Below are 24,622 nucleotides of genomic sequence, written 5' to 3'. Positions count from 1 at the left end.
CGCGGCGGTGCGTCTGGTCTTGGATCAGCCTAAAAGAACACGTCCCCCCTCTGTTCATTGAGCTCCTCTGGCTGCCCTTAGCATCAGATCCAAGTCCCTGATGTTAGCTACAAAGAGCTTAATGGAGCGGCTCCATCTACTTGAATGCTCTTGCAAAGGCTTCTGTCCCAACTGGGTCCCTCCGTTGGTCCCAGGATTGTCGTCTAGCAGCTCCTACACCACGCCTAAGACAATCCAAACTCTGTTCATGTGTCGTCCCACGATGGTGGAATGACCTACCGAGCGCTACCAGAACAGGGGCGTCCCTGTCTATCTTCAAGAAGCTCCTGAAAACCCAGCTCTTCAGAGAGCATCTCCTATCCCAGCACTTACCTTGTACTTCCCTACCCCCTCTATCTCTGCTCTTTATCTTTCTGCACTTCCTTCTATGCCTGCACCCTATCTCTACTCTGTCCCCTCTGACAGAGTCGGACTCCTGGGTTCCTTCTATGGAGCTTATTGTTAGCTTTTTATAGCTGTTATATCTTCATTTGTAAGTCTCTTTGGATAAAAGCTTCTGATAAATACAGAAACATCAGGCTCCTTTAGCTGAAGAATGCACATATGATGCATGTTTTCCACAAACTGTAACGGCTGTCTGATAATACATATTCTCTGGGTGGCATTACACCAAAAGTAGCTGTTAAAATGGGTTTTTAAAATGTCCTCAGCCGGTTAAACCCTGTCGTATTGAGCGTTTACCCTACAGAATATGCATATTAGGAGCCAGTCCAGCAACTATCCCTTTACAAAAGATTAAATAGGCTTCGGACCACAGTTTCTGTAACCTTCTGAGATAATTAGGCTACTTCATTGTGTTTTTGATCCACTGGTTCAGGTTATCCTAATCTAAGGTGATTGAATGTGGGAAAATGACCTTTTGGGTCATAAACATCAGTTCAAACTTCTCAAAAATCCTTCCTAACTTATATTGATGTTTTTCTCAGTGGATGGATGGTTGATTGCAACATTTTGTGTAATAAAAGCTGGTTAAAATACATGAAAAGGTCCCTGTTTTTATTTCATAATGATAATATTTAATGATAATATTATATTTTATATCACATTTATCACAGAAATCCGGTCACCTTCGGTTACCTGAATCCATTTCTTAGTTATGCTGGTGGTGCTATTGTCCGAGGCTACTTCTCTCACTCTTAAGGTTAACTTGAAGTTAGCGTTTTTGCCATTCAGCCCGGTTTAGTTCATTTTCTTTTTCCTCCCTACTCCAGTTGTCAGGGTCGTCCCTTTGTAAAGTGCCAGGAGATTACTTATAAATCAAACTGAATATAAATGTATTGAATTCATGAAAATTTAATCAGTATCCTTTCATTGATATAAGAACCCTTGTTTTAGTTCCTCATTATCCACCTTAATCAATATTCCTGATGTTAGAATGAAAGTTATTCTGAACATAAACTTAATTGACCTTTCCTAAAGTCACACCAAGACTCCAACAGCTGTAGAAAAGTGGTAAAAAGTTGCATTTTCCCTCAGGATTATCTGTTTTCTCTGTTTTCTCCTTGGTGCATCACAGGCTGCTGCATGTCAGTCATCTGAGATGTGATTATGAGCAGCAGTTCTGACTCACAGAGCGGATGCAACACCACAAAACCAATTCATCTTCCATCAGCTGCTCATAAACAGTCCATCAATAGCCTCGCTGAAATCATCTTGTGTCTGGGATAAGTTCAGAACAACTCACACGTTAATATGGAGTCATTTATTGATCCGTGCAGATATGAAATATTTATCATCAAGGAGCTCTTAGTTTGGAAACATGATCAATCGTTATGCCCTCCGGTGTACAAATCACGGCAGTTAAGGGCAGAATCATATGCCTCCAAGACATCAAACACGAGAACCTCGTTGGTCTCATTTAAAAAACAGAGATATGGAGATATGAGCTTTAGAATAAGGAGAACTTTTTAGAAACATGTCATGCTTGTTTCCAGCGGATAAATCCATGTCTGACCCTGCCTTTAACTGGCTGGGCAGAAGGTTGGGGGGGAGGTATGGAAAGCACACAGGGGGCTTCGGTTCTCAGGGTATTCAGTGTCTGCTTTTAGTTACTATAGCGTGTTATTTACTGGGCCACAATAATGAAGACTCATAAAGAATTTTCTGATTTTCTTATTTTTTTAATTCAAGCAACCACTACAGCCTGTGATGGACCTGTGACCCGTCCAGGATGGATGGATGGATGGATGGATGGATGGATGGATGGATGGATGGATGGATGGATGGATGGATGGATGGATGGATGGATGGATGGATGGGTTGATTGGATGGATGGATGGATGGATGGATGGATGGATGGATGGATGGATGGATGGATGATGATTGATGGATGGATGGATGGATGGATGGATGGATGGATGGATGGATGGATGGATGGATGGATGGATGGATGGATGGATGGATAGATGGATGGATGGATGGATGGATGGAGATTGATGGATGGATGGATGGATGGATGGATGGATGGATGGATGGATGGATGGATGGATGGATGGATGGATGGATGATGGATGGATGGATGGATGGATGGATGGATGGATGGATGATGGATGGATGGATGATGATTGATGGATGATGGATGGATGGATGGATGGATGGATGGATGGATGGATGGATGGATGGATGGATGGATGGATGGATGGATGGATGGATGGATGGATGATGATTGATGGATGGATGGATGGATGGATGGATGATGGATGGATGGATGATGATTGATGGATGGATGGATGGATGGATGGATGGATGATGGATGGATGGATGATGATTGATGGATGATGGATGGATGGATGGATGGATGATGATTGATGGATGGATGGATGGATGGATGGATGGATGATGATTGATGGATGGATGGATGGATGGATGGATGGATGGATGGATGGATGGATGGATGATGGATGGATGGATGATGATTGATGGATGATGGATGGATGGATGGATGGATGATGATTGATGGATGGATGGATGGATGGATGGATGGATGATGATTGATGGATGATGGATGGATGGATGGATGGATGGATGATGGATGGATGGATGATGATGGATGGATGGATGGATGGATGGATGGATGGATGGATGATGATTGATGGATGATGGATGGATGGATGGATGATGGATGGATGGATGGATGGATGGATGGATGATGGATGGATGGATGGATAATGGATGGATGGATGGATGGATGATGGATGGATGGATGATGGATGGATAATGGATGGATGGATGGATGGATGATGGATGGATGGATGGATGATGGATGGATAATGGATGGATAATGGATGGATGGATGGATGATGGATAGATGATGGATGGATGGATGGATGATGGATGGATGGATAATGGATGGATGGATGGATGGATGATGGATGGATGGATGGATAATGGATGGATAATGGATGGATGGATGATGGATGGATGATGGATGGATGGATGGATGATGGATGGATGGATGGATGATGGATGGATGGATGGATGGATGGATGATGGATGGATGGATGATGGATGGATGGATGGATGGATGGATGATGGATGGATGGATGGATGATTGATGGATGATGATTGGATGGATGGATGGATGGATGGATGGATGGATGGAAGGATGGATGGATGGATGGATGGATGGATGGATGGATGGATGGAAGGATGGATGGATGGATGGATGGATGGATGGATGGATGGATGGATGGATGATGATTGGATGGATGGATGGATGATGGATGGATGGATGGATGATGATTGGATGGATGGATGGATGGATGGATGGATGATTGATTGGATGGATGGATGGATGATTGATGGATGATGATTGGATGGATGGATGGATGGATGGATGGATGGAAGGATGGATGGATGGATGGATGGATGGATGGAAGGATGGATGGATGGATGGATGATGATTGGATGGATGGATGGATGGATGATTGATGGATGATGATTGGATGGATGGATGGATGGATGGATGGATGGATGATTGATTGGATGGATGGATGGATGGATGGATGGATGGATGGATGGATGGATGGATGGATGGATGATTGATGGATGATGATTGGATGGATGGATGGATGGATGGATGGATGGATGGATGGATGGATGATGGATGGATGGATGGATGGATGGATGATTGATGGATGATGATTGGATGGATGGATGGATGGATGGATGGATGGATGGATGGATGGATGATTGATGGATGGATGGATGGATGGATGGATGGATGGATGGATGATTGATGGATGATGATTGGATGGATGGATGGATGGAAGGATGGATGGATGATGGATGATGATTGGATGGATGGATGGATGGATGGATGATGGATGATGGATGGAAGGATGGATGATTGATGGATGATGATTGGATGGATGGATGGATGGATGGATGGATGGATGGATGGATGATTGATGGATGGATGGATGGATGGATGGATGATTGATGGATGATGATTGGATGGATGGATGGATGGAAGGATGGATGGATGATGGATGGATGGATGGATGGATGGATGGATGGAAGGATGGATGGATGATGGATGGATGGATGGATGATTGATGGATGATGGATGGATGGATGATGGATGGATGGATGATGGAAGGATGGATGGATGATGGATGGATGGATGGATGATTGATGGATGATGGATGGATGGATGATGGATGGATGGATGATGGACGGACCTGCAAGGCCACATCCAGAGTTGGAGAAAGAGGAAGCTGTCTATGCATGTTTACCTGCTGGTGATGAGAAAGACTAACTTTGGACATAATCTGTATCAGTGCAAGATTTTTACAACTTAAACTACTTGAAGAGTTTTTGTGTTGTAAAGCTGCACAGAACTGTTGATATGGGACATCAAGAGGTGTTTTATCTGATTCTACATGTGGACAAATATTGGATATGTAGGTCGTAGGAGAACGATTAAAGACTTTTGTTATAGATTAAGATTACTTTATTGTCATGTAGTCACACAAAATTACTCCTCCGCACCTGTTGAACACACTCATGGAGACAGACGCCGTGCACTGGGGCGGTGGGCAGCCAATCACAGCACCCGGGGAGAATGGGGGTACGGTGCCTTGCTCAAGAGGTGGACTGCCACCCCTCCAGCTGTCATTACATCAATCTTTTTATGTATATATATTATAAATACTGGATATACAGTATTCAGAGTTTCCCTAACGATGCCCAATGCATGCAGCTAACATTATAGAAGTAACGTAAGAACTTTTAGCAGCGAACCTGAACAATTTTACTGAGGAAGAAACTGCACGCTCAGCACGTCATGAGCAGAACTAATGCAAAGAGAGTGTTGTCATCGTCTAAATTTCAAACAGCTATTATCAGATAATCTTTCCCGATGATTCTGTTCAGCTTTCTTTCCCAGGCTGAGAGTCGTTTTAACCTCATTAACTTTACCAACAAACTGCAGCTTGTCAGAACTAAACACGGCAGCTGTCCCGGTTTTGATCTCCTCTTCACTCGGCACTTAACATCGACTTTCCTTCGACTGTCTATTAAACGTTGACACCGCAGGACTTTGTCACACGTTTAAATATGCGCACATACTTTCTCAGGATTAAAGGGAACTTAGAAGGTTGAAGGCTCTGATGTTGAAATGCGGCTCTGGAGGATAAGTGGACTACTTAAAGCGGTTTGTAGGGATAAAGATCTGCAAGTAGGCCGCTTTGAGAAGTTTACATCAAAAATCAGAACGCATTTGGAAGCAAGCCCCAGATGGACGATTAAAAGAGAAAAAACGAGGGTTTTTAGCTTGTGTTTTCATTGACCTTTTACACCAAAATTGCTTCAGTAATTAGAAAGAAAATATCATTCAGTTTCTTGTCACTAAATTAAGGTATTTTGTCTAAATTAATTACCTCAAAATGACATCTTATACAGTAGTTAAGATAAGTTAAATCAACTTAACAGTATTACAATGAAAGAATTATCACCATTCGTGCAATTAAATGTATAATTAAATGATCTGATGGACTTTGGACACAGTGACAACTTTATAATTTATAATAATATAATTATCAGTTTATCAGAGTATCTGTTTCTCAAGTTTTTTCTGTGGGGAAATAAATTTATATTTATGGAAAAGTAAGTAAGAAACATAATGTTGATGAGAAAAAGCTTCCACATCCAGCTCATTCATTGATTTATCTCTTCATTTATCACTCGTGTTCGTCTAAATCCACCCAGAATGTGCTTAAACTCGTAAAATTTTCATCTTTTTTAAGGAAAAAAAAGTTTCAGATTAGAGTCTGTTTCTAAAGCTATTGATAAAATATTATAACCTGCTTTTAAAGTCAATATTAAAAGCCAAATGATGAGGATTGATTCAGGCTAACATCAGTGAAGGTCCTGCTAAAAAGGGACGTGTGTGTCCCAAAGCTGACAGATGGAGTGTTTCCAGGAAGCAGAGCAGAGGTCAAAGGTGAATTCCCCGAGGAAAAGGACACGTGTGGAGGCAGAAAAATCTATTGACACTTTATTCAGATGCAGATGAGCTCAGAAACACACACAGAGACACAGATTATCCCCAGAAATGAAGTTTTTTGTGAATTCCTAGAAGTTTTGTGACAGATAGAAACCTTTTCAACTCGTCTAAATACAGAAAAAAAAGGATAAACCTTCATTTGTACTCAAGTAAACAAAATTACAAATTTAAAATTCAAAGTTTTCAGTGTTAATCTCAAATATCAACTGATTTCCAAGTATTTCTATGTTATTTAGGAAAAAGATGAGGAAAGAAGATTAATTAATCACTGCTGCACAGATCAAAACAAGCAGTATATTTAGATTGAATTCAATCATTCTTTCTTTAGTTTACTAAATGGAATTATTTGCACGTAGTTTTCCACTTAACTTCTTCTCAGTGAAATAATACTCAATATATTAATATTTTTCCAACTTTTAAGGGACTCGTGTGCCCGGAGTGACTTCAGTCGGGAGGAAAAAGCACGTTTTAAGGCAACATTTTGCATATATTCAGTACATTATTGATCCCTCATGGTGATTAATATGTAAACATTTAAATAAGTTTCAGTTTTAATTAGATTAAATCAAATTAGCATCTGTGAAATCAACATTAAAGTTGTTTTTTTTACATCTGTTGCTCTTCACATCGTGTTAATCTGTTATCTTGAATGTGTCTTTTCTAATTTTACTGACTGATGTGTATATTTTAAGGTTTTTGAACACATTGGAGGGTCAGGAAGGAGAAAACATCCCACAATACTTAAAAAAACATCCATGTCATGATGATAGAACCACAATGAAGCTGTAATGTGTGAAACATCTGTTCATAAGGATCATTCAGTGGGGAAAACTGTCAGGATGGAGAAAGGCCTTCACACCATCTGAGGAAAGACTAAATTTATTAGAAAGTTTGCCTATAAGAGCCTGAACCTTTCATCAGGAAGAGAGAAGAGTTCACTGTACACTGCAAAAAGTGAAGAGCTGCGGAGGACTTGTTTTGAATCATCTTAAAGTCGAATAAATGCTGGAAAGCAGTCGACCTTTTCTGTTCTGTTTCTATTTTAAGCTTTAACCAAATTTATGATGTAAAGTCTGAAGGTGGATCTTCCATATTTTTAAGTGTTTTAAAATGAGAGAAGAAGAATAAAGTCGATGAGCATGACTGTCGAAATAAAAGGTCCAAATCCCAGAGGAGGAACCAGATCCCATCCTGGGATCCTGGGACTGATGGGATGGCTGTGGTCCCTGGACCAGACCTCCAGCTCCAGGGTCACCAGGTCGCCCTCAGACCCAAGGCATCAGCTGCCTCCAGGATGTCACCAGGCAGGGCTGGCAAAGCGTCTGCAGACCCCAGGATTGGCAGGTGGTCCTGGACCTCCTTGGGGATGTGGAGACGAAGCAGGAGCTAGAGCTGGCAGGGCACCTAACCCTATCCCTAAGGGACTGGATAGTGTAGTGGTATGATTTCCACCTTCCATGAGGGAGACCTAGGTTCAAATCCCCTGCAAAGGTACTACCTCCAGTAGGGGTCCTAGGAGGGGCAAGACCCCTAGGACCTTACCCTGCATGCCTACCTGTAAGTCGCTTTGGATAAAAGCGTAACCCTAACCCCCTAACCCGCTAAATGCATAAAAGGCCCGGGGGTGTCAGCAAAACCCCAGGCTGGAACAGGCCTTGACAGGAGCTTTGCTGTTTCCAGGACTGCAGAAGCCATTAATTGGGCCCCCCTTGGTGACTTAAAGTGTAAGAGCATAGACCTTTACAGACCCGGGTATCGCCAAGAGGGTTTCTGGTCCTGGCCTGGAGGGCTTGGGTTCTGACCTTGGCCCACAGGGCCTGGCTCTGGGTGTGGCGAGGACCTCAGCATGGGCTTCAGCGGAGGTCCTTGGGGTGGGTTGAGGGCTCCGGCTCTACTGGCAGCGAGAACCTTGGATTTGCCTGAGGCGATGGCGATTTTGCTGTCCTCTGGCAGACAGGAAGCAGGGATGTTACAGGATGGTGAGACTGGCTTGTGTGTCTTGTTAAAACTTTAAAAGTTACACTTTAATAATAATAATGGGTAGCAATGGGTTTTCATTAGTAAATTTACTTGGTTTTATTCAGTTTTTAGACGCGGACCTGTGCGTTTGAGCCCCTTAAAGTCTCATAAGAACCTACAAACACGGCCTCCTAACTTCTTTAAGTGTATTTGTTCATCTCTTGTCTCCTCGCCCTGTTTAAAGACCAAACACACATCATCTTCTCCACAATCCGAGAAAGCCCCATGTCTTAACTGCCGTTAGTAACCTTAAGCCCGCTTTAAGCTTCAGCGCAGCTCTACGCTGAATTGATAATTGAAAAGTAAAGCACCGGCGATTAATTTTTGACAGCATTGTGGTTTTAAAGACAGCGGCCCCTCGTCGAGCGTGGCCCCTCCCGCTCCTGCGGTAGATGTGAGAAACCCCAGTGAATCAAAGCTCCGACGGGCTCTCGGGAGTTTCCATCCCTCCATCTCCGCATCCCTCCATCTCTCGGTCGAGTTTTAATGTTTACCTGAGGGACTGAAGGGGGGGGGTTCTCGGAATCCACGTCAATACTTTCTCTCTCCGGCTGAGCGGAATCTCAGCCTCTCTGCTCTTAACTAATCAAAAACCCGAACACCCAGCAGCCCCCTCCCTCACCTCAAACTTTAACAACTAACTCAGGCTTGTTGGAGCTAAAAACGCCTAAAAATTGTCCTGTTTTTGATCTTCTCTCCTCTCAGACTCATCTTTAAACGTCGGCACCGGATGTTTAAGTATGCGCCGTATTTCCTCAGGATTAAGGGAACTTTAAAGGAGACTTTGCAGGTTGAAGGCTGAGATGCTGACATGTGTCAGGAAGCTCAAGGAAGAGATGAAGGGACGATAAGCGAACTACTTAAAACTGTTTGTAGGGATAAAGACCTGCAAGTCGGCTGCTGTTAGAAGTTCCCCATCTGAGGATGAATCTTAAACCAGACCTACTTCAGTTCTTTTTTCAGAGAATATCAGTCAATCTTTCACGGAAGTTCTTGTTCAACAGAGCTGTCTATAAGCTGCAGAAATGGCCGATAAAGAGCATAAAGGGCCGACAAAAGCTTCTTTTTCCCGAACCTTTTTCCTTTTTCCAACCATAGAGACGCGCGTCTTTTAGCACTAACTGAGATAACTGAGTCTTTTAGCACTAACTAAGATAACTGAGTCTTTTAGCACTAAGATAACTGAGTCTTTTAGCACTAACTAAGATAACTGAGTCTTTTAGCACTAACTGAGATAACTGAGTCTTTTAGCACTAACTAAGATAACTGAGTCTTTTAGCACTAACTAAGATAACTGAGTCTTTTAGCACGAACTAAGATAACTGAGTCTTTTAGCACTAACTGAGATAACTGAGTCTTTTAGCACTAACTGAGATAACTGAGTCTTTTAGCACTAACTGAGATAACTGAGTCTTTTAGCACTAACTGAGATAACTGAGTCTTTTAGCACTAAATAAGATAACTGAGTCTTTTAGCACTAACTGAGATAACTGAGTCTTTTAGCACTAACTAAGATAACTGAGTCTTTTAGCACTAAGATAACTGAGTCTTTTAGCACTAACTAAGATAACTGAGTCTTTTAGCACTAACTGAGATAACTGAGTCTTTTAGCACTAAATAAGATAACTGAGTCTTTTAGCACTAACTGAGATAACTGAGTCTTTTAGCACTAACTAAGATAACTGAGTCTTTTAGCACTAACTGATCGCTTTAACACTGTTTTAAATGGTCGAAGCATGAAATGTGTTGAAATTACACAGAAAACATGAAGTTTCTCCATTGTCTTAGTTACCTGGAAGATAAGTCATGAGTAACAACTCAACATATATTTATATTTTACATTTGATTTTCATAATTGCTCAATTTGATGTTTTTGGGTCTTTTTTCCATGAGGTCAGGCTATCCAACATTTAATCCTAACAAACTGGTTTTGTTGCCTAAATATGGCCAAAAGTTTAAGTAAAAGCACAGAATAATAATCCATCCATCTGTCCATTAATTTCCCATGAAGAGTTCATCCAATTCAGGATCACGGAAGGCCATGAGCCTATCCCAGCTGCCGCTGGGTTGCTATCGTCATAATTTATCTCCAGTGGTGTGTGATGAGCACAAAACTCGACCCCAAAAACCAAAAATACTGTGAACAAGAGCTCAAATATGGTCCGAAGTGGGAATCCAAAGTCAACAACGCACACATGTGTCCACAGAGCTGATGCTGCAGCTGCATCTGGGCCATCTCAAAGCTCCCTGATCCCTGCTAAACATTCGCAGATGCAAAGTTTGTATTTTCTCTTTTCCCTAAAAATGCTCCCACATCCAGCTGTGAGATCGTATCGATTACAAACAACACCAGGTCTTTTGATAATCTTTTTATCTTGAGGAAGAAAAAAATACTTGGAGCTAAAGCACAGGAACTTTTGGGAACATCAATAATAGATAAAACCCCGTGAATCTGATCTCATAAAGTTACACCTTTATAATAACAAGCCAGACTAAACGAGAAAGAAGAGGGATTGGAAGCATTTTCAGGATGTTTTTCACACTAACACAAGGTTTGATTAGCTGAAAAAATGCTCACGTTTATGAAAATATGGGGAGAAAAAAGGCTGGAAAGAGAGGAGAGGAGTAATAAAGGATAAGAGGAAAGAGCGTTTGGTTGGCTGTCACGCTTGGTCAGTCAATAAGAAAATCTGAGACCAAAGAATCTGAAACTCCAGCTGCTTTTCACACTTTTCTTTATTCCACTCGACCCCTCCAGGAGTTGTCTGGACAAAAGAAAGAGAAGAGGAAGAAATTAAAGAAGGTGGACAGTGGGATTTGTTGCAATAAGAATATTAACAAATATATTAATGTAGTTTTTTTAGAATAAAATGAACTAACTTTGTAATCTCTCCTGTGAGGCTTTTTTCTCGGGTCCAACACGACCTCTAAGATCACCTCAGTGACCATTTTAATGAACTTTTGGACCAAGTTCAGCTGCTTCACCAAAGTTAGCTGCCCTGGAAGGACAGGACATGGTTGTCTGCTGTGTCTGAGCCGTGCACTGATTTAGCTGCAGGGCCACTGGCACAACCTGGGTGATGATAACATGCAAATCATGCTTGTCTTTAACTCAAAGGAGATATATTATGTCCCCTTTTTTTAAAAACAATTTGACAGATTGTTCTTAGAGCTGTTGAGCTGTAGGAGACCTTCTGGTTGAAGCACAGTGGCCCGTCTCTGACCTGCTGAAGCGCTCAGCGCCGCCCTGCTGGTGAGGTCAGCAGCTACTCTGCTCAGATACTTACATTCCCCTTGTCCCAAATTATGGATGGATGGATGGATGGATGATTGATTGGATAGATGGATGGATGTATGATGGATGGATGGATGGATGGAGGGATGTATGATGGATGGATGGATGGATGGATGGATGGATGGAAGGATGGATGGATGGATGATTGATTGGATGGATGGATGGACAGATGATTGATTGGATGGATGATTGATTGGATGGATGGATGGATGATGGATGATTGATTGGATGGATGGATAGATGGATGGATGGATAGATGGATGGATGATTGATTGGATGGATGATTGATTGGATGGATGGATAGATGGATGGATGATTGATTGGATGGATGATTGATTGGATGGATGATTGATTGGATAGATGGATGGATGTATGATGGATGGATGGATGGATGATTGATTGATTGGATGATGGATGGATGGATGGATGGATGATTGATTGGATGGATGGATGGATGGATGGATGGAAGGATGATTGATTGGATGGATGATTGATTGGATAGATGGATGGATGGATGATGGATGATTGATTGGATGGATGAATGGATGGATGGATGGATGGATGGATGGATGTATGATGGATGGATGGATGGATGATTGGATGGATGGATGGATGGATGGATGGATGGATGGATGGACGGATGGATGGATGGATGATTGATTGGATGGATGATTGATTGGATGGATGGATGATGGATGATTGATTGGATGGATGTATGATGGATGGATGGATGGATGGATGATGGATGATTGATTGGATGGATGGATAGATGGATGGATGGATAGATGGATGGATGGATGGATGGATGGATAGATGGATGGATGGATGGATGGATGATGGATGATTGATTGGATGGATAGATGGACAGATGATTGATTGGATGGATGGATGGACAGATGATTGATTGGATGGATGATTGATTGGATGGATGGATGGATGATGGATGATTGATTGGATGGATGGATAGATGGATGGATGGATAGATGGATGGATGATGGATGATTGATTGGATGGATGGATAGATGGATGGATGGATAGATGGATGGATGGATGGATGATGGATGGATGGATGATGGATGATTGATTGGATGGATGGATGGATGGATGGATGGATGGATAGATGGATGGATGGATGGATGATTGATTGGATGGATGGACAGATGATTGATTGGGTGGATGGATGATTGATTGGATGGATGGATGATTGATTGGATGGATGGATGGATGGATGATTGATTGGATGGATGATTGATTGGATGGATGATTGATTGGATGGATGGATGATGGATGATTGATTGGATGGATGGATGATGGATGATTGATTGGATGGATGGATAGATGGATGGATGGATGGATGGACAGATGATTGATTGGATGGATGGATGATTGATTGGATGGATGGATGGACAGATGATTGATTGGATGGATGGATGGATGGATGGATGGATGATTGATTGGATGGATAGATGGATGGATGGATGGATGGATGGATGATTGATTGGATGGATAGATGGATGGATGGATGGATGGATGGATGGATGGATGGATGGATGATACTTTGGCAAAGACTGGGCTCTTACATCCTCTGAGGCTGAACATTTCCACATGAAGCTGACTTCATCGGTCCAGCACCTTCGATTCCAGCCGGCGGGTGTAGCAGGTGGAGGCTTAGAGGAGGTGGAGTGAACTCAGGGAGTGGTGCACTATTTCAATTAAAATCAGGATGGCTCCATTAATGAGGAACTTTCAAGGAAACCTCAAATATGCATTAATTTGTCATGCTAACTTCCAACTTTAACTTTGTTTTATATATATATATATATATATATATATATATGATGGATTAAAGATAAGTTAACTTATAGTTCAGTAACCAGCTCAGTTTGTCAGAGAGAAAAGTTTCTCGATACTGAAGAAGCTTCATGTTAATGTGTGCTGAAGAGCAAATCTGACAATCAGAATCTAAAATAGGTCATTTAGCCAACTGAATGAATTATTAATTATGAAAATCATTTGCAGTAATTAAATTTCCTACCTCAAACGTACAAGCTAACCTTACGAATAATGGGTCCTTATTGATTTCAGAGGGTTTATTCTTTAAAATGAGTGAATATAGCAGATAGATGTGAGCTCGCTGATTCCCCTTCTGTCTGACAGCATATCAAGTCAAAGCTTAAACTCCTCCTGAGGTTAGTTATCAAACTTTTCAAAGGTCTGCAGGTTGTTTCTCATGTACTCTGTGGAGGCATTTCGAATCACACGAGAGGAGACATGATGAGAAAAATGTTGAGCTGCAGCTGCAGATTACAGACCCTGATCAATACCATCAATACCTGACAGGGTTGGTATGAAAACTGATTAAAGACAGCATGAAAGAGAGACAGACATGGAGGAAAAGAGGCTCCTGTTTGTTGCAGCAAAAGTGGGAAAAAGCACACAGATACTGTGGAAAATGAAGCAGTTGTTGGGTCAGAGGTTAAAGTAATCAGGAAGCAGGATCTAAGGCCGTGGAAAAGAGAAAAGATGGAAGGTATGGAAGGGGTGAGATTCTACAGATAACCAATAACGAGGTAGTTTCCCTGCTCTGTCATCGTTTTACTTTTTCCACTGAAAAAGGAAAATAATTTCCTAATTTTTCAATAATCACAGATTTGCACAGAAGTCAAGAATAATTCCAGCGTTTTGGAGTTTTCTTCTGTCAACATATATAAGGCTGAGCGATTTTATCGATACCGCGATATATATCGATATTTTTGTTTCCCGATAAATATCGATTTTTCAGTCGTGAGTATCGATTTTTTTATGTAACTTTATTGAAAAGTCAGATGTTACAATTAGTGAAAACACAGAACATTAACATAATACAGAACAATGCCAGGAGGGGGGGGGGTGTCACATTATACAAAACAGTATTATATTAGTTCATAAAAATGTTATATAAAGAGCATAGCTCAGTGGTTTTGATGGCTTTTCTGTTTATAGACTGTAGGATTGTTGTAATTTATTGTTTGAGCTCCTTCTCAAAAATGAAAAAAGATGGTTTGTGATCAGAGAATTTGGATTTGTGTTTATGGTATTTAGCAAGTAAAACAAGCAGGTTGATGATGTAATATTCACAACATAAACATGAGTCTGCGTCTGGCCGTGTTGTTCCGGTTCAAAGGTCGGACCACCGTCCAATCAGTGACGATTCATGTCAAATCACACTGTCCCTTTAAAATCTTTCAGAAAATGATGTGTATTAAATCATATTGAATCGAATAGTATCGAATGGTTGGCTGAATGCTTTGTATCGTATCGTATCGTGAGATTAGTTTATCGCTTCCGGACACGTTAGCCAATGCTAACGTTTGAATGCTAAAACTCCAAGTTCATGAACCGGGTGAACACTGGACTCACTTCCCTTTGCGCCATGTGAATAAGAATCCGCGGCGCTACGATATCGTTCTGATTTAGAGGCGTTCAGTCATAATCAGATGGTAGCTTCGCACCACTGGCACCTCAACCAAATGTCTGAACCTGCGGTTCCTGAGCAGGATTACTATGGCAACAAGAGCATCAATCAAAAGTCAGATTTCCAAGTCAGAAGGTAAAACAGGTGATTTATTTCCATATGTCACCTTTAAGCATCTGAAACTAGACTGAGGGAGGAAGAACTGACCTGCGTTATGGCCTTTTCCTCCCAGGGTTCCTGATATAAACGAAGCAGGACGTCCAGTTCAGCTTCACTCTCAGTGGAGAGATTTTAGCTCCAGGGATGAACCTGTACAGCTTAGATGTTACTTTCTGAGAAAGTTTGACCAGACCTCAGGTTTCAAGCGAATAAGCGAAAAAGCGGAGATCAAACCTGGGATTCTGCCTCTAAGGCAGCTTATTGTTGGCAAGTTTCACTTTTAGCTTTTCATCGCAAATGATGAATTCCATTTGAAGTTAAAAGAGAATAATTGAGGACGCAGTTAACTTTACACGCAGACCTACAACTTTAATCATTTCTCGGTGTTAAATTATGAAGAGACTTCATGTTTTTTTTTTAAATGAATAAGATGAAAACACGAAATTCAATTTGAGTATCTGTCAGATGGAAAAAGGAACCGTCAGAAAGTTAGATTTGAGTGTTAAAAGGAAGAATAAAATCTTTAAAGAGTGGACGTGCCTCAGAGAGTGTGTGTTATTTCTGGATTCAGTCTTTTTGATTGACAGAAAAGGGATTAAAATGTATATATATTATCTAATTTTTCATCATTCTAATCTTTAAGATTTTGATTCATTTAAAGTTTTATTCCCCCTGCTCTATAATATCTTCAGCCATAATGAATGACATCTCCAGTTTTACCAGGTTTTACCACTTTGCTTCCTCAGAATGAGCCCTGCTGCTGCATCACATTGAAAGAGTCCAGCGAGCCAACCTCGGTGCCCTCGTGATGCCATGTGACCTGAAAACAAGGAAAACTGAGCTCCTTGTCTTCCAAACCAACCAAACACCACAACATCTGCATCCAAACCGAATCTCTTGCTCCATCAAAGGTTGCTAGAAACTTTGGTGTCATGATTGAAACTAACCTTCAAAGATCCCGTTACCTCTGATGCTCGTTCAGTCGCTTTGCATTACTAAACATAAGAAAGATCAGACCATACCTGACCCAACATGCCCCCCAGCTCCTGGTGCAGGCCATGGTCATCTCCCGCCTTGACTCCTGCAACGCTCTCCTAACTGGTCTCCTAACTGGTTTCCTAACTGGTTTCCTAACTGGTCTCCTAACTGGTCTCCTAACTGGTTTCCTAACTGGTCTCCTAACTGGTCTCCTAACTGGTCTCCTAACTGGTTTCCTAACTGGTCTCCTAACTGGTCTCCAGCCTGTGAAACCTCTGCAGATGGTCCAGAACGCGGCGGTGCGTCTGGTCTTGGATCAGCCTAAAAGAACACGTCCCCCCTCTGTTCATTGAGCTCCTCTGGCTGCCCTTAGCATCAGATCCAAGTCCCTGATGTTAGCTACAAAGAGCTTAATGGAACGGCTCCATCTACTTGAATGCTCTTGCAAAGGCTTCTGTCCCAACTGGGTCCCTCCGTTGGTCCCAGGATTGTCGTCTAGCAGCTCCTACACCACGCCTAAGACAATCCAAACTCTGTTCATGTGTCGTCCCACGATGGTGGAATGACCTACCGAGCGCTACCAGAACAGGGGCGTCCCAGTCTATCTTCAAGAAGCTCCTGAAAACCCAGCTCTTCAGAGAGCATCTCCTATCCCAGCACTTACCTTGTACTTCCCTCCCCCCTCTATCTCTGCACTTTATCTTTCTGCACTTCCTTCTATGCCTGCACCCTATCTCTGCTCTGTCCCCTCTGACAGAGTCGGACTCCTGGGTTCCTTCTATGGAGCTTATTGTTAGCTTTTTATAAAGCTGTTATATCTTCATTTGTAAGTCGCTTTGGATAAAAGCGTCTGATAAATACTGCAGGCTTCCTCTGGAGTCTTGTTTGACGGATTTTCATGAGTGGAACAAGCTGCAGTTGAACCATTCTCAGAGTTTGAGAACTCAGCTATAAATCTTCTCTGCAAGCACAGTTACTCCTCTGTTTGATTTCTGACAAAGTATTGATGGAGCTAAATCATATTTCAGAGGGAATAATTAACATTCCACCCTTTTGCAAATTAAATTGTATTATTTAGCAATAACCGTCTTGAGGAGTTCTGCAGCTGCAACCTTAAAGAGTAAAGATGGACGTCAGGTCCAACGCCTCGAGACACTTACAAGCTGGAACACTGGGAAAGATGTGCAGGGAGGTACTGCTCACCACATTTGCTCCATGTGGAGCTCGTCTCATGGCAAAATGTGTTTTTTTGCCTTTGAAAGTATCGTCTTTCTGGGGGATTTATTTATTTTTTGTTCTTTTCAAGAGGCGTCACAAACAGATATGACTGAAAAAAAGGTATTTTTATGAGTGTTTATGAGGAAAATGAATTATTTTATGCTTGTATTGGGTGTTCCTGTGTATAAACTGCGAATGACCGAGCTGCACAGTGCCACCCTGGCCTGTTTTCTCTTTACAATGCTGGGCTTTTATAATGAGATAGCTGCACTTTAAGGGGGGGCTGAGGCCGATATTTACGACTGTGTCTGGGTAACTTCAGCTGTGGTTTGGGGAGGGAAGGTAGACTAGATAAGAACAATCAACTATACCCAAGGAGGGACGACGTGTTTTTGCCTCAGTGGTCGGAGCAACTCTGTATTATTATTAAAAGCCTTTTATCTCCTCAGAATAAAATAACTGACTCTGTGCATTACTAAAATTTCCACCACAATGAGGCATGTTATGTTGATCAAGAGGCCAGCACAGCCTCCCACATTCAACGATATGCATTGTCTGTCATGTTTGAAAAGGACCTCAAGTCCTTAAAAGGATTCAAAGTGGACCAGGCCATTACTCAGCCATCTTTAACGCCTGAGCTGGCTCATCAAACTTTGGAGGACTTGAATAAGTGATGCGTTGTCCTCCTTAGAAGATCAGGGCCTCATTAAATCCTGTCATTTTCTCTTCTGTTCTGCAGCTTGAGGAAAGTGTCTCTCAGAAACCGGCAGTAGGTTTAGGAGTTGATTAGGAGTCGATTAGTGGTCTAGCATCGGCCAATCATCTGCTCCATCAAGTCAGTCTCATTTTATATGAAACATATCATGAGAAAAATCAGCCATCAGTGCCGTAGCTGAGTATTTCTGCTTGGACTCTGCACCACCTCAGAAAGGCGAGGTCAGATGATCCATATGTTCCACGTAGAACCAATCCTCAGTATTGACTGGGGCAGGTTTACAGCTAATTTGAAGTCGCTGTTAGAAACTACTTTGTGTGTTTTGGTCATGTTTCAGAGATAGATCTGACGTGTGCGTCTCACCCAAACGTGTTGATTAACAGCAGAAGAGGATTCAGTATATTTGGAGGCATTGAATTGTCTTCTCGAGTCTTTATCTTTTGAACAACCGTTTATCCAGGAGACTCCACGAGTCTGAGCAGGAAAGTCAGTCATCCTGCAGGCTTGTTTTCCATGTGTTTGTCTGACATTCATTCACAATCTCTGCATTCAAGTGGTGAGTTTCAGCTTCAGCCAGCAGCCCTGAGGTTCTGGCTGAAGCCGAGTGAGCCGAGACTGACTTGGATCGAGGATCAGTGAATTTCTTATTCTGCTAAAAACAATACAAAGTGAATACTTAACCATTCTGATAGTTTTGCTTGCATGCATCTCGTTTAATTCAGCTTTCTCTTCTTGAGAATCACTCTCTTGTTCCAACATGTGGCTGAATAAGCCCCATGTTGGACCTTTCCTTTGCATACATATGAGATTAACTGGATTACAGCTACAGTTGGGTTCTGCTCCTTATCTGAGGGTAATTCTCCTTGGATATATGGCGGTGAATGAATGGAATCACTGGCACAAAGCATGTCATACCCCGGTACGATAGGTGGCGCTGTCCCCATTTCAGCTATCGCTAATAGAGCCACTTCCTGTTGACGTCTTCACCACCAACAACAACAAACTCAGGCATTCAGAAAGATGGCGAACGCAGAGCGAGATGAAGCTGCGTCCCTCTCCATCTGTGATGAGCTGGTTATGGCACAGACGATGCCCAACGGCGCATTCTCCATCGCGTTGTTTCTTTCTTTCTGACGATAACAACAGGAATATCGTGTCCTTCCACTTCCGGGTGACGATCGCGGGAAAAAATCTGGAGCATGCGCAGAACGCTCGATCCGCTCAACTGTCGTCTGCAGGCACGTTCAGTGTGTTTGGATCGAGTTATCTCGGGGTCTTAATTCGATCCGATCCGGGTTTGTCAGATTAAGGTGTCTGCATCAGCTGAATAACTCAGTTTTATTGTAATTTATCCTTTCATCTGATCCGATGGCGCTCATCTAACCGCACTGACTGTAGCTGAGACAAAGTAGGCATCTGAAGGCATTTGAAGGTGGGCGGTGACGTGGGCTGGGTCACAATAACATAATCATTAGCGCAGATTAGCTCCTTCAAGCTGTAGAGCTGCTTTAGGGCTAAGAGAAAAATATTTTCTAATGAAAAAGCCTAAAAATTTACAACTTTGAGGGGGGGGGGGGGGGTAATGGCTACTGTAATGGTTCCTGAACATATAAAAATAAATCAGTCAATAACACCTTTCATTAGAAGATATTGGTCCAAAAAGACTGCGAGAGTCAGGTTTTCAGGGTATTTTCCTCCAAAGAAAAGAAAAGGATGGGTGTTAAAATCTGGGCTTTGGTCTGACGGACAGCAGCACAATCATCTTCTGCTCTGAGCAAACGAACGGCCATCGTCTGTTTTTCAGCACAACGAGCAAACCTACGCTTCCCGTCTCCGATGGCGAGGACAGACGTCTGGTCGTTCAAAATGCCTAAATGTGACGTATAAACGTAGTTTCCAGAGCAGATTCTGAGGAGTAAAACAAGCACAGAGATTTGACACGAAGCCGCTTGTACAGCTTTATTGGACACAAAGTCAACAGCAACATATTTTAACACAACACTTGTTCACAGGATGCACAGCAGATTCAACCCGTGTTACACCAAAGGAAGCTCATGTACATGCAGTAAATCCCACAGTTAAAACAGAATCAGAGCTAAACGAGCAGGAATCCCACTGTGGGAGGTGTGTTTGAGCAGATGTTCTCATGCGTTTCAGAAGAGGAAAGAAAAGGAAACAACCTAAAATCAACTTAAAAAAAAGAAATAAAAACATCTTCTGAGACGTTTTCACTCATTTGGGTTCGCTACCTTCACCACAGAACCTCCTTTTTCAGGTCAGACTTCCCCTCACCAGTTACTTACTCCTCAGCCCTCCCCCCCGCCTCCTTTATTTTCTCACCCTTCCTCCCCGGGGATTCTGCCAAAAACATATTCTCTCAAACTGTTAAGAGGGCTGGAGAAAAGGAAAGATTAAGATCTCAAAGCTGTCAGGGCAGGCTGGACTTGACGTGCTTCTGTGAATGTTTTCAAAAATCCTTCTGACCAGATGCTGGATTTTTTTTTCCTTCTGAGTAGCAGAAGAAGTTGTGAAAAGCTTTGACACGCTCGGGTTTACAGGTGTGTAACGGTGTTAGAAGCTTTCTGACAGCACTAATGCAGCCGGGGCAGGAAGAGAGAAGTGAGTGAAGGGTGCTTAAAACTAAACTCTTCGTGTGCAACAGAGCACCATCACTCACAGATATCTGGATATAGTTCATACACGTCTAAATATGTCTCTGCATAAAAATCCCAACACTAAAAGAGTGAATTTTAAAGCAAGAACGTCGAATTCATGCCCTGTTCTGCCTGGAGCAACCGAGACAGAACCGGAGCAGCTTTAAATCTCCCACAACAATGTGAACGCTCGCCCTAAATGACCGTTTTTAGTTCTTTTTAATGAGAAAAGTCCCCCTTTGTTATGGAAGGAAGATAAAAAACCAAAGGCTCATCTGAAGAACTCATCAGTGCCAGGCAGACGTCACACGAGCCACAATAAATACACAGGACCGAAGCTCACGACAGGTTTCACAGCAGCGCCGAGGATTCTTACACCGAATATGTACACATTTATGCTAAGAAATGGTTCTAAAAAGCCGGATGGAAGCAGGAAGAAACTATTTAAAAGGAAAAAAAAGGTTTTGGATGAGAAAGAAGACAAGAAAAGGAGGAAAAAATAAGAGAAAAATTACCAGCTTCAGAATAATCAAACATCTAATGGGAACTAAACTGGTTTAAACTGGTTTAAATAGTGCACATGCATCCAAATTAATTATGCAACTCAGCTCAACAATTTAAATGTGAGCAAAATAACTATCCTAATAACTATCTTTTAGCTGTGTGGCACCTCCAGCATCCAAAGGTTTATTGGGCTCCTGCTTTTAGGACCAACAGTTTGAGGTGAGAATGTGTGTTTAACGGTGAAAATACACTTGGGTGCAAACATATATCTGCGTGAAGCTCAGAGAGGATGGAAAAGCTTCCAAGGTGTCACAAAAGTAAGAGCGAACACTAAAGTAGTCACACACACATGCACATTTAAGCAGTCTGAGATGTGAAAAGCATGTCCTGGTGCTGCAGAGGTCGAGAACCCGTGTGGAGAAACAGGCGACTCAAACCCATTCATTCCATGATGAAAACATGACTAAATCCAGGTTTTAATTAGTGCATCTGCACAGAATCCCACATGAAAAGAGAACGTTTAACAGTAAGAAGCTCGTGTTCAAAACAGAAATGAACTAAAAGGTAAAACTAAATACTTTCAGAGATGTGCAACATCCAAAAAGCTCAGTAAATAAATAGGAATGATGGGGCTTGAATGATTAAAAATACTTAAACACAAATCAGAATGTAAACAAGTCACCTTCCACGGCTTCTAAATATATACAACACGACTTTGCTCATAATCACCGCTGCAGGAGATAAAACGACAGATTAATGTGGCCCGAAGCTGGATCTGAACCGGGTTTCTTTTCCCGGCAGGCCGCAGAATTCAGACAAACACTTTGAATGAGTCCTGGTGGAATCCACCTTCTGATCTTTAGTCTCTTCCGCTTGTAAGACTGGTTGGAGAACATTAAAGAAACGAATGAATCTAACACAACCACCGGGTGAATCCAGCTGCAGCCTCCCACCATCTGCCCTGAGCAGCTGTGAGAGCCCCGCTGCAGACTGAGTTCACACCATGAAGCGGTGCTCCTTGCCGTCGTGGGCCATCAGGATGACGTTGCGGTTGGAGGTCCAGATGAGGCGGGCGAGCTTCAGGTGGTTCTGAGATCCCGGCGAGGCCGGCTGCACCGGAGGAACCTGGTATGTCTTAATGCAGCGGAGCTGAGGAGCCGAGTTCAGCATCCCAATGCTGCCCAGCAGACTGGTGTTCATCTGGGGATCAATAACACGTGATCAGTTTCTTCCTTTCTTAAACCGGTTCGTCAATGAGAAGAACAAAGAAAGGAAACAGATGCATATATATATATATATATATATATATATATATACACACAGCAACATAAGGCACCAAAAGCTTCTCACTGACCGTAGAATATCTCACTTGTGGCGATTTTATTTACTGATCAGATAAATTGATCAACCATCCAAACAATCAAATCCAGGTGTTCCAATCACCTCCACAGGTGTATAAATCCAAGCACCTCAGCATGCAGCGTTCTACCAACTTCTGTGATTCTTCACGTGGCTTCAGAGCAGCTCAAGAACAGAGCGCAGAGAGCTTCATGGAACGGGTTTCCATGGTAACTGCATCACTAAGCAATGCAAAGCGTCGGATGCAGCGGCGTAAAGCTGCCGCCACTGGACTGTAAAGCAGTGGAGACGCGTTCTCTGGAGGGACCAATCACGCTTCTCCATCTAACAACCTGATGGGGGAGTCTGGGTTCGGCGGTTGCCAGGGTAACGGTACTTATCTGACTGCATTGTGCCGAGTGTAAAGTTTGGTGGAGGGGGGATTATGGTGTGGGGTTGTTCTTCAGGAGCTGTTGGACCCTTAGTTCCAGTGAAAGGAACTCTGAATGCTTCAGATACCAAGAGATTTTGGAGCATTTCATGCTCCCAACTCTGTGGAAACAGTTTGGGGATGGACCCTTCCTGCTCCAACATGGCTGCACACCAGGTCCATAAAGACATGGATGAGCCCGTTTGGTGTGGAAGAACCTGACCTCAGCCCGATAGAACACCTTTGGGATGAATTAGAGCAGAGACTGAGAGCCAGACTTCTGGAATAATGGTCAAAAACTCCCATAAACACACTCCTGAACCCTGTGGAAAGCTTTCCCAGAAGAGTTTAAGCTGTTTTAGGTGCAAAGGGGGGGCCGACGCCATATTAAACCCTCTGGATTAAGAACGGGATGCTACTGAAGTTCATATAAAGGCACATGAGCCAATACTTTTGGCAGTATGGAGCAGCTGAAGTGATCAGTGCCTTAAGGTGCATCTCAGCCTCATCCTCAGGTTCTGGACAGATCAGTCATTTTGGACATTTTTCATGCAATTTGGAGTTTTGAAACAAGCCAAATACAGAGATCTGTAGATTGGGCTGGACTGGACACACAGATGCCATCAAATCCCATCAGAGGTCCTAAGCTTAAAAGTCCTAAGCTTGTTGTGTTCTTCCAGCCTTTCCGAAGCATTTTTGTTTAGCTCGGTGGCAAAAGTCAAAGTAACATCCACATGAATGCCAGGATGCAGGTTTCCCAGCAGAACACTGCAGCAACAATTCACTTTTCTTATCAGCGGAGTGATATAATGACTGATCAGCGTATTGGATGTGCTTAAAATGCTTAAAATCTTTCATCTTCCACAGACATTCAGAGTAAACGCCACAAAAACTCTGCTGCCAGTAAATCTGACAGAAGTTAGCTCCTGAAAACGTGTGTGTGTCTGTGTGTGTGTAGGAAAAACCAGCAAGTAGAAACTCTATAGTTTCCTGAGACAAATCCCCCCCCCACACACACCGACAAAGCGTCTGCCAGCTAATTACCACAGCAGCCGTCTAGCTGGCGCGCTAGCAGTGGTTTATGCTTACAGTAATGCCATTAATGTGTGTGTGTGTGTGTGTGTGTGTGTGTGTGTGTGTGTGTGTGTGTGTGTGTGTGTGTGTGTGCAGCCATGTCAGAGGTTGTAAAGACCTTTCATTCAAAAAAACAGTTCTGGGAAGAGATAAGAGGTGTGTGTCTGAGTGTGTGTCAGTGTTTGCCTCGACCTGCCACTGATAAACTGTGAAAAT

The 24,622-nt window shown here is 42.6% G+C and overlaps 1 protein-coding gene across 3 annotated transcripts in view; it reads right to left on the bottom strand.

Annotated features, from left to right (window-relative positions):
• Nucleotides 1-21,711: 21,711 nt before the first annotated feature.
• The window catches only part of LOC140276689 (WD repeat-containing protein 7), a 119,849-nt gene continuing 116,938 nt past the window's right edge, over nucleotides 21,712-24,622 (bottom strand). For all 3 annotated transcript variants that reach the window (XM_072371487.1, XM_072371489.1, XM_072371488.1), the window contains one exon: nucleotides 21,712-22,764. In XM_072371487.1, coding sequence (XP_072227588.1) covers nucleotides 22,561-22,764 — 204 coding nt within the window. In that variant the 3' untranslated portion in view covers nucleotides 21,712-22,560. The remainder of the gene's footprint in view (nucleotides 22,765-24,622) is intronic.

The sequence above is a fragment of the Leuresthes tenuis genome, unplaced genomic scaffold, assembly GCF_036924035.1.
Source record: "Leuresthes tenuis unplaced genomic scaffold, fLeuTen1.0.hap1 SCAF_19, whole genome shotgun sequence".
Taxonomy (NCBI): Eukaryota; Metazoa; Chordata; class Actinopteri; order Atheriniformes; family Atherinopsidae; genus Leuresthes; species Leuresthes tenuis.
Note: the sequence above shows the minus strand (reverse complement) of the source record. Positions and strands in the feature narration are given on the sequence as shown.